Genomic DNA, 11,086 nt, shown 5'->3' on the forward strand with positions numbered 1-11,086 from the left:
ATGCTGATCCCCTCCTTTGCTGCCATGCCTCTCAGGAGTTCATGCCATTCAATCTGGCTCAGTCTCCCTTGCAGCTATGTGTGTCTGTCTGCTGGATATATTCTACTCTAGTTAGATCCTTGTACCACACTCCTCACCATGATCTAGTTCAATGTGTTGGCAGAGGATGGACATGGGGGAGATGTGAACTTCCCTCTAGCTGCTGCTGCTGCCGCACCACTCAAGGCTTTTTGAGGTCAAAGCGCTTCATAAACGTTGATGTGTGTGGTGAGGGTGTTGCCACTCTACTGTTGGGGGAAACTGAAGCATGGGGAGGGGAAGTGACTTGTGCAGGTTGCAGAGGTGGAGTCAGTGTCAGAGCTGGGATTAGAGCTCAGAAGTTCCTGTCTCCCCATCCTGTGCTCGGGCTACTATGCTCCTCCTTTCTGCTGTGCCCTGGGGTGCTTCCTGCTGTTCACTCAGGCTTTGAGAGAGAGAGGATGAGGGTGTGGGAATTTTGCACTTGACTGGGTTTTAAGGATTGCTGATATCTGAACACGGGGACTTTAAACCTTGTTTATCCCGAGCACAGGGATGTGTGGTCTGTGACTGGTGGAACCTATGATCCCCACCCACTGTCACAGTGATCACTGAAGCCTTAAAGAGAAACCAGCTGCAAATGTGAATGACTTTCTGAGAAGAGGATTGAATTGACCATTATGGGTTTTGCCCACATGGGAAAGCTTTTTCAGCTTAACCTATGGTGAGAAATTAAATCAGTAGAGTAATACTGATATGACCCCTTGTGTGGACACTTTTATTCTGGTGTAAGGGTGGCTTTTTTGGTGTAGCTTGTATCCATTGGGAAGGGGTTTAAACTAAAGCAAAGCGACTCTTATAATGGAATAAAGTGTCCACACTGGGGTAGGGTTATACTGGAATTATCATCTCTTTAAGACATCAGTGATCTTTATGTGTGATTGATCATACTTTCCCAAGTACACGAGCCCATAGTGGCTTGGGAAGGTGCTCTTACTGTTCAGCAAACTGCTTAGCTCCTGCTCAGTTACTAGGACTTCTTGGCCGGAAGAGCCCACTTCCTCAGGCTATTGCTGTGGGGAGTGAGCGCGTTCCCCTTTGTGAGGAAGCCTCCAGCTGGGACATCTCTTCCAGCTCACACTAGGTCACTGGCCTTGGCATTGCAATGTTAATTGGATCTGAGCTCCTCAAGTGAGGCCCTGCCAGCCCAGCACTAATCTGGGTGCGAGGTTGGAGTTCTCTCTTGGCTGGTTGGAGTAGGTGGTAAATGAGTTCAGTCAAGAATGAGTCTGGCTGTGAGCAGCTTTCTGACCCCAACATAACCCGGGCCAGTCATTCTGCGGCTGTCATGCTAGGGCAGTGGAGGTCAGGAGAGCTCATTTGTGAGCTGTGCCACCCAGTGGGTAGAGAAGAGTGATTGTACTAGAGGTGCTGGGGCCTGGATCCACTGAGCCCCCTATCAGCTCTAAAAATGTGTGCGACCTTCCTCCACTCAGATAAGGAGCAACTCTGAGACTGCAGGGTTCGACCCACTCACTGAGCTGAGATATAACTCGCCTTGGCCGGCCCAACAGCCCCTCACCTTCCCTCCAGATGTAGCTCCTCTGTTAGCTGACATGGCGAAGGCAGCCAGTTGTTCTGCAGGCTCCCCAGCCCCGTTGTAAAACACTGTGCTCACACTCTCAGTGCCTGATGCCTGGGTCTCTTCCGCGTCTCTGGATTAGAACATCCACACTCAGTGGAGCCCTCTCTAGGTCCCCAACCTTTCTCCACCCAGGCTGTGAATGTGCTGTGTTTTTATCCACCTCTCAGGTTTGAACACTGGTTGCTTCTATGCCCTGTCCACTCTGCTAAACCGCATGGTGATCCAGAACTATCCAGTAAGTACCTGTGACATGCTCTCCTATAGCATTGCTGTCAAAAGAAAAAAGAAAAGGAGTACTTGTGGCACCTTAGAGACTAACAAATTTATTAGAGCATAAGTTTTCGTGAGCTACAGCTCACTTCATCGGATGCATTGAGCTGTAGCTCATGAAAGCTTATGCTCTAATAAATTTGTTAGTCTCTAAGGTGCCACAAGTACTCCTTTTCTTTTTGCGAATACAGATTAACACGGCTGCTACTCTGAAACCTGTCAAAAGAAAGTTTGTATAGGGCACAGTGCAACAGCACCTCCTGCTGGGAGAGACTGGTACTGGAGCTACTGTGCGCTTCCTCTGCATCAGCCAGTGCTCCTATCCCTGTTCCTTGCACCATCTTCTGCTGGAAGAGAACTGGGCTGGTGAGCTCCACCAAGGGCTATGCCCCTATACCATAATCAGTTGGGCTTTCTTCTGTTAACTCACCCAGTCACTGCTTATGCCCTATTCCCTACAGCAGCAGTTCTCAACCTTTTTCTTTCTGAGCACCCCCTCCAACATGCTATAGAAACTTCAAGGTGTGAGGGGTGGGGGGGTGTCTGGGCTTCAGCCACTGGGCCAAGGGGAGGAGCTTGGGGTTTTGTCCTGAGGGGCACCAGGGCTTGGATTCTGGCCCCTGGGCAGGCCTCAGGCATAGGCATAGTTTGACTTCTCTTTTGGGGAGGGCAGGACCTGGCGGAGCTTGGGCCAGCTCTGCACAGTGGGGTCTGGGGAGGGAGCACCAACTCCACCCCCTGAGTCACCTCAGCAGGCCACCCAGGATTGCAGGGGATGCACCCAAAAATTATAACTCAAAGGAGGTGGGGTTTCAGCTCAAAAAGTTTGAAACTGCTCAGGGTGTGGGGTGGTGATAGCTAGGAGCTGTGTGCAGAGAGGGGTGTAGCTGAGGGTGCAGGCAGAGGGGCAGCTAGGGGCTGTGTGGTTGCTGCTCCCTGAAGGCTGTGCTGGTCCTGGAGCTGGGTCCCCCTGACAGGGCCACTCTTAGCTGCTGCAGGAGTAATCAAAGGGTGCTGGGAGCTGAGGAACAGCCGCAGCCCCAGGCGCTAGCAGCAGCAGGAGATGGGGGAGTGCCAGGGCCAACCGCTTCATGGCACCAGCCAGAGCAGCAGCAGCTGCCCTGCACTGCCCGTCTCCAGTTTCCCGCCTCCGACCTGGCCAGGGGCAGGGGGGAGAGGAGAAGGTGGGAGTGTGGAGCCGTTCCCAGGGCTGCCCCAGTCTGGTTATGGTACTGCAGTTTGGCGGGGCAAAGCCCCTCATGCCCCCCCAAACTGCACCCATGGGTTAAGGGCTTTGCCCTGTGGGGCACCAGGGCTCGGGCTTGCAAACCCCCTGAAATCGGCTTGTGGACCCCCAGAAGGCCATGGACCACTGATTTGAGAACTGCTGCCCTACAGCACTACCAGCTGGGAGCCTCCTGACAGTCATTGCTCCTGCACCTTTCACTATATTGCCTTCCCATGGAGGAGAGGGGAGTGCTCCATAGCTAGGGCTTCTGTAACTTTCCCTAAGCACTTACTGCTGGGAAAGGCTAGAACTGGGATACCTGGGAGCATCTTTTCCCTGGGATTACCCTACATTCCTGGTAAATCCTGAACGAGCCGACCCAAAGACCAGTACTGGACAGCAAGCTTTGAAAGGCCGTTAGTATCTTCTCCTTTGAGGCCCTTTTAGCCATCCATCCCTGCTTGCTGTTGGCCATTAACTAGTTCCTGTATTGATGTGTGTCTTCCCACAGGGGGAGGAGGTGAATGCTGGAAGAATTGGACTCACCCTTGTAGTGTCTGGCATGGCTGGAGCTCTGCTCTCTGGCATTTGGTTGGATAAAACCAAAACCTACAAGTAAGTCCCTTGCACTCGTTTCTCCACAACTCCATCCTACTCTCTGCCATATGGAAGGCAAACCCCAGGGGAGGCAGCTCTGCCTTTCAATGGCTTGACAAGGTGGGTGAAGTAATATCTTTTATTGGACCGACTTCTGTTGGTAAGAGAGACAAGCTTTCAAGCTTGTTACAGAGCTCTTCCTCAGGTCTGGGGCAGCGGGGTGGGGGAGAACCACTGAACAATCACCCTGCAGTAAAAGCAAGAATTTGGAGCAGCATATTAGCTCATTTTGGGAGTTTCCTGAGCCCAGGAGATACCAGCAACACTTTTTGGTTCTGGAGCTATTCATTCCTTCTTTGATGCACAAGGTACTGGAGCTACTTCTCCAGGATTCCTGTGTGCCTCTGGTTTATTTCTGGTGTTTGTGTTTAGGGATTAATGGATTTGAGCCTGGCCTATCATGAGGGTAGAGCTTATTTGTGTGTGGACAGACAAACATCCACTCTCACCAGATAAGAACTTACACAGAGTTGTCTTGTCAAGGGCTGTACAGAGGGAGCTGAAAGGAGGAGAGCTGCTTTTTGGGAGCTGGAGCAGGGCCAGAGCAACCTGCATAGGCATGAAAGGCTAGGGTTCGGGTATGAATTGTCGGTGTGTGGGAGATTTCTTTGGGGAGGGGTAGGTGGGAGAGCAGGGGTCTGGGGAACACCTCCTCCTTGGGAGGAAGGGGGTAAATTGAGGGTGTATTTCTCTCAGGGAAACGGAGTGAGGCAGACTTCCATGTCTGACTTCTTTCTTGCTGTCTTGTCTTGTGTCTGGAAGCTGAGAGAGAGCAGTGTGGTGTTCTGCCCCTGCATGGCTCTAGTCAGGTTCCCAGTACCCTGGGAAGGAAGGGGCAGAAATGGCCCAGGGCTGCTTTGTCAAGGCTGAGATAGTTCCCAGCGTGGGAGGAATCATACAGTACCAGACCTGTTCTCTGTCTCTCAAACCAGCATCTGAGAGTCTCTGTTCTACTTAGTGAAAGGTCCATTGAGTCCTGTGCTCAGAGGCACTTTGTGTGTGTGTGTGTGTGTGTGACACTTTATTGAAGGCAGAGGCAGATGGAGCGATGCATGTGGGGGTGGGAACTGGGGTCAGATTAGGGTTTGGTACTTATGGGAACACTTGGCAGAACATGCTGCCATCTGCGAATGTACAGCTAAAAGTCCCTGTGTTGCCTGCAGCTTTAGACTGGGGGCTTTCCCAGGGGCCAGATCTTTCTTGGTGGGAGTCTCTGCTATTCTAGTGCACTCAATCTTCATGCAATGTGCTTTGACTGGCCTGATTACAGTGAGCCCCCGTATGCTAGCCAGGGATCTGGGTGATCAACTTCCCTGCACCAACTGGCTTTGTTAAGGTGGTGCTAACCTGCTTTCCTTGCAGGCCAGAGTAGACAGGGCTTTATTCTAATAGCTGGAGATGGGAAGAAGGCTGCTTCCGTGATCTTTAACCCTTCCAGGACCCACCACAGCATTTATTCTGGCTCTGGTAGCATGGCCTATCCACAGCAAGAGAAAACTTCCCAGGACCTTCTACCCCTGGGTGAGTATGTTTAGGGCCCACAGCTTGTTTGGGTAGTTCCAGCCACCAGTACTGGCAGGTCCAGGGTCCAAGTCTAGAGCAGAAACTGATCTTTTGGGCCAACCCTGAGATGGCAGATGAGGACTCATGCGGGTATTGGGGAGCAGGGAGAAAAGCAGGAGCAAATGATCACTAGACAGGCGGCCAGTCACTTACTTCTGTTTCTGGTGGCTGTGTGCAGCTGGGCTGGGTTGATGTGCATTTCTTTTGGCAGCTGTGGCTACTGTAGCCCTAGGGGGTGGGATTACACGCAGTCACTAACTGCATTTTTGCTGCTCTGTAATTTGCAGCCCCTAACAGCTCTGTCATGCTGGCAACATGGCCCAGATTGGCACAGCTATGTCATGTGACATTCCCGACTCTCCCAAATGGAGCTATATTGCTGTACAGAGATCACAGTGTAAGGGATTTGTGGTTGCACAGTAGGAGCTGGGAGTCCACTCTCAGCAGTGTGAAAATAATCTCCAGTTTGTTCGGAGGGCTGTCATGGGCAGAATGAGCGTTTTTTGTTAGTGCTGGGATTGCCAGCATGGGGTGGGCTAAATTAATCTTCGGTGCAACCCTGCTGACTAACTTTAGGGAGATGGTAGGATAAACATAGCCTAGTGTGAGGAGAGCACTGCCAGGAAATTGGGCTGGTTCAGGCTGTTCATGGGGGTTTCTGTAAAACAGCAAATATTAACATAACCTTTCCACTGAGAATAAATTTTAAAATTCTGAAAAAGCCTGTTGTTTAAATTTCCAGTTCCAAGAGGACAGATGCTATGGTGATGGAGGGTTGGGGGTGATACAGTGTCATGGACCCAAAGGCTGGGCTATGAGAATCAGGAAATAAAACTACCAAATCCTGTCACTTGCCAAGCTGAGAGAAAAGAGTGAACATGCCCCTCCTCTTATCAAAGTAGGGAAGGGCAGCACTCAAAGTTTGTTGTTTACCTTCAATTTGCATGAAAGACTAATGCCACTAGGTTGGTTTCCCTGTCTCCCTTAGCCAGGAATGGAATGGCCACGCATTCTCCCCTCCTGCCTGTCAGGAGGGTTTGTGAGTTAGCCCCTGGGTTTCAGAGCTGCTGTCTTTTTTAAATCTGGGGTGCATATTTCATTCTGGAAAGCTCATGTTGTGCTCTCACTGAATGTGGTCTGTCCGCAATTAAAAGTGCAGAGAGACTAGGCCAGCTCTCAAAATAACACATTTTGGCCTCTAGCTTGGTTCCAAGGGTGGGTCAGTGAGGTATATGTTCACTGTGTTGTGCGTAATTTCATCTCCAGTCAGATACAGTCTGTGGTGGAAATCAGAAACCTCCCTGCACCCTCAAGTTTCTGGTTGGGGGGACTTAGATAGTGGGAGGCCACTGGTTTACTCCTGGGGGAATTCTGCCCCACTGTGTGCGTGCAAAATTCACAGATTTCTTTGCTACCCTGCAGAAAAATGACTTTCTAACAGGGAAGCACAGGGAAACTGCAAGAGTGGTCATGTGCCCCTCCCCAACAGTGGGGTCTTGTGTTTCAGGTGCCTGGAGCAGCAGGGGGAGAGGTAGATCACTGCGGAGGTTGGGGGGCATTCAAATGCCCTGGGCCAGTGCTGGGTCAGACCCCCCCCCCCATGCCTAGCCAGAACCCGACACTCCTCGCCGCTGAGCCTTATCCCCTACACCCAGCCCTCCCCAACCCCACCTGGTGGCTCCTACCCTGTAGCAGGCTCAGCTGCTAGTCCCAGCTGCGCTGGGGGTGGAGAAGAGTGTACTCCCCCCCCCCCCCGCACAGATTGGCAAGGGCAGGGTCAGACCCACCCCCAGAAATCTTCCCTGGCTTCACACCACCCGCTTCCTGACCCCATCACTCTTCAGCCGTGGCGGGAGAGGTCACTCTATTGGGAGCTGCTTCCCTGTCTATCCAACCCCCATGCATCCAGACTCCCCCATTCCCAGACCCCCCCCTGCACTCACCCCTCCCTGCTGAGCCTCATCCCTCCTGCATCCGGACCCTGCCAAGCCCCTGCCCCCTCATCCCTGCATCCAGACCTCCCCACTCAGGCCCCTGCACTCAAACCTCCACCCTAATGAGCCTCACCCCCATGCACCTGCTCCACCCTGATGAGGCCTCTGCACCTGGGTCCCCACTCCACTGAGCCCCAACCAGCTGCACCTGGACTCCCATCTCACCAAGCCCCACTCTCCCTGCACCCAGACCCCCCGCCCACAGATCCCCCCCAACACCCAGACTCCAGCTGCCGAGCCCCATTCCCCCAAACTTTTAATTTTTAATCTAAAATTAGGATTAACTGAATTATAAATGCTGTTTTGTTTTTAAATGCTCCTACTGGCAGGGGTATTACTTGAATTTTATAAAACTAGTATATGCAAAATCCCAAATAGTGAAAACGAAGGCCCTGATCTTGCAGATACTTAAGCAGGTGCATAACGACTCATGTGAATAGTCCCATTGATTTTAATAATGGTTAGTGCTTACAGTTAAACATGCACATAAGTGTTTGTAGCACCAGGAGATAAAATTATAATTTTAATTAAAAAAAAATCTCTTAGGGACATAAAATCTTTGTCACTTCAAAACAAAATTGCTTCAGTGTTAGACTAAATAACTTTTCATTGTTTTCTGCATATTAACCCAAGATATTGTGAACTTTTTTATACACACCAGCCAAAACTTTCAAAACTAGGAGCCTTATAGTTCCAGAGCCTGTATTTAGGACGCAGGAGCATAAGTCCCACTGACTTCAAAGTGTGCCCAATGGTGTATAGCCTAGTCAAAGCATTTCACCTTTCTTGACTTGTGGCAGTTCAGTATATCAGAATGGGGTGTTGGTTGCAAATATAGTAAAGGTGATTTGCTGATCAGTTTTGTGTTTGAGCATGAGGTGGTCTTACAGTAAGGGTTTTGATGAGGCCCTGGGCTTGTTTTTTCAGCAAAGATTAGCATTTTAAATGTGAAGCTTTCTATTAGAAAAAAATCTCTGTGCAAAATGTGAAATTCTACTAACAATGAGGATACTAGAGAAACAAGTACAGAACATCTACCGTAGCAATTTTAAGCTATAAAAAGGGAAGAAGGTAAAGAACTAGCAACATGTGAATAAAAAATCTGATTTAAATTAAAAATAGAGTTTTTTAAATGTTTGTTTTGTAAATCCAAGTTTTTTATTAACCCTGATAATTGTTTTACTTTCATCAGTTTCAGTTTGGATACAGAATTCACCTTCACTTCCTGTCCTAACAATTGTGCTATGCTGCTCTGGGCTGCTAAGCAGTTGCTAGGTGGGGGAAGTGGTCTCTGTGTATAGGCTGGAATCAGTTTCTAAAGCTCTTGCTGGAAAACATTTGTTAATAGCCTGTCCTTTGGCAATAGGGAATTCTTTGGTAGAGCCTAGGCTTATCCCTTGTCTTCTAGGTTGCCTCAATTTCCTTCTCTACAGAAGAGATGTTCTTCCCAAACAAGGGAATCCTCCATTTGGTCTTGCACTATTGGGATACAGGGGAGTCAGGACTCCTGGGTTCCATTCTTGGTTCTGCCACTGACCTACTGAGTGACCTTGGGCCGAGTCCCTTTCCTCTCTGTTGCCTCAGTTTTCCCTGTTGGTGCGAGAGGGAAGCTGTTCCTCCTTTTCCTCTCAGGGAGGTGGAGGGTTGTGAAGCTTCCCTTGCTAGCATGTTGTGACGGGGCAAGGCCAGATGGCTATAGAAAAGTAGTGGGAGATAGATATATTAGCTCCAGGCTAAACAAATCCCTGGTACCAGGTTAAGTGAAATGGAAACTGCTCCAGGTCAATTAAGACACCTGGGGCCAATTAAGAACTTTCCAGAAGGCAGGGAGAATGCTAGGTTGATTGGGACACCTGAAGCCAGTTGGGGCTGGCTGAAACTAGTTAAAAGTCTCCCAGTCAGTCAGGTGTATGTCAGGAGCTGTGGGAACAAGTTGCGCGGTTGGAGAGGCTGAGTAGTACACACCATATCAGGCACAAGGAAGGAGGCCCTGAGGTAAGGGTGAAGTGGAGCTTGAGGAAGTGAGGGCTGCTGTGGGGGAAGTAGCCCAGGGAATTGTACATGTCATGTTTCTAAAAGGTCAGCTACCATAGCTGATACTATTAGGACCGCTGGGCTGGAGCCCGGAGTAGAGGGTGGGCCCGGGCTCCCCCCCACACCTTTGCCCCCTGATTAATTACTGAGACTAGGAGACAACAGAGACTGTGCAAGGAAGGATAACTTCTCCTCACCTCCCTCGCTGGCTTATGATGAAAATGTCTCAGTAGATTGTGACTCTTGTCTCTAGAGAAAGAAGGGTTACGTGGAGGGTCACAGTGAGCCTCTGAGGCTAGTGAAATCCGCCAGGAAACAGGACCCACGGAGGCAAGGACAGAGCTTTGTCACAATGTGTAAAGTGCATTAAGATCCTTGGATGGGAAGGGCTAGAGAAGAGTGTTGAATGAAAGCTAAAAAGGCCTGTTCCTTACTGTGCCTTGTCTTGCAGGCAGACGACGCTGGCAGTTTACATCATGTCTCTGGGGGGCTTGGTGGCCTATACCTTCACCCTGAGCTTAGGCCACCTCTGGGTGGTCTTTGTGACCGCAGGCATGCTGGGGTAAGTTCACATGCAGTCTGCTTTCCCGAGAATTTATTCTCCCTTCCACGTGGGAGCTGACCCTAGGAAGGCATAGAGACTGCCCAATTTAGCCCAGGCTTTTTGCTGCCTCCCACATTAATCTGGAAACACCCCTTCCCTCTGGCCCCTGCAGTGGCATAGAAGGGAAGGCAGAGGTGTCACAGCCCAGAAGCTGCAGAGGCCAGGGTGGGGCAGGCTCTATATGGGAGAAGGATAAGGTCTTGTATTCTCCCCAAGTCTCTCCTGGATCCTCTGACTGGGAGAGCTGAAGGACGTGCGCAGCAGCCCCTACTACTCCTCCCTGTCCCAGCTGGCTCTGAACACTCTGCCAGGCTGGATACCTCTTAGCATAGTGAAATGTTTCTCAGGAAGCAGGTGGGACTGTGGCCTTCCAGACCTTGGAGAGAAGGAATGAGAACCTTGGTGATAGCTGGGTTTCTAAAATAGTCTTCGGCTGGGCGGCATCCCATCTAAGTCACTTCCAGGCTTTTACTTTCCAAACAAGCATTAACATTCTGACTCCAATGCCACTGGCTGACCCCACTTCCTGGCAGCAATAGGTGGCTCCCTGCCCCCCGTGTGCCTCTCTTCTCTCTGCCCCTTCAGGCCTGGCCCTCTGCACTGCGACTGCAGGCCCAAACATTTATGGGTTGGGACTAGAGTTCAGACCATGGCTGTGTGGTCAGTGAATCTGGTGGCTGGAGGGATAGGATGATGATGGGGGACCAGTCCTGTGCAGTCACTGAGTTAGGAGGAAACAGAGATCAGAGCCACATGGTCCTTTCCCTGCTTCTCCCTCCATCAGCTGCTGACTGTTTCTTTTCTGTGTACCGCTGTGCAGGTTCTTCATGACAGGTTACCTACCACTGGGTTTTGAGTTTGCGGCAGAGTTAACGTACCCAGAGTCAGAAGGAATGTCTTCAGGCCTCCTTAATGTATCGGCACAGGTATGTTCTCCCCTGCATCTCGCCCAGCATGCTAGAATGCCCTGCTAGGCCTAGGAGGATTCCTGTTTCACAGGGGTACATTTCAGACCATTGGTCAATCCAGTGCAGTAACCTGCTGTATCACAGAGAGCGTCTGATACTCCAGGG

At 50.6% G+C, this 11,086-nt stretch overlaps 1 protein-coding gene across 8 annotated transcripts in view; it reads left to right on the forward strand.

Annotated features, from left to right (window-relative positions):
- The window catches only part of FLVCR2 (FLVCR heme transporter 2), a 57,669-nt gene that overhangs the window by 32,933 nt on the left and 13,650 nt on the right, over positions 1–11,086 (forward strand). For all 8 annotated transcript variants that reach the window (XR_006281939.1, XR_006281943.1, XR_006281941.1 and 5 more), the window contains exons 4-7: positions 1,831–1,898; positions 3,673–3,776; positions 9,861–9,971; positions 10,834–10,939. Coding sequence is in view for 3 of the 8 variants with exons in the window: in XM_038405903.2 (XP_038261831.1) it covers positions 1,831–1,898; positions 3,673–3,776; positions 9,861–9,971; positions 10,834–10,939 (389 nt within the window). In the remaining 5 variants the exon portion in view is untranslated. The remainder of the gene's footprint in view (positions 1–1,830; positions 1,899–3,672; positions 3,777–9,860; positions 9,972–10,833; positions 10,940–11,086) is intronic.

The sequence above is a fragment of the Dermochelys coriacea genome, chromosome 6 (assembly GCF_009764565.3).
Source record: "Dermochelys coriacea isolate rDerCor1 chromosome 6, rDerCor1.pri.v4, whole genome shotgun sequence".
NCBI classification, from domain to species: domain Eukaryota; kingdom Metazoa; phylum Chordata; order Testudines; family Dermochelyidae; genus Dermochelys; species Dermochelys coriacea.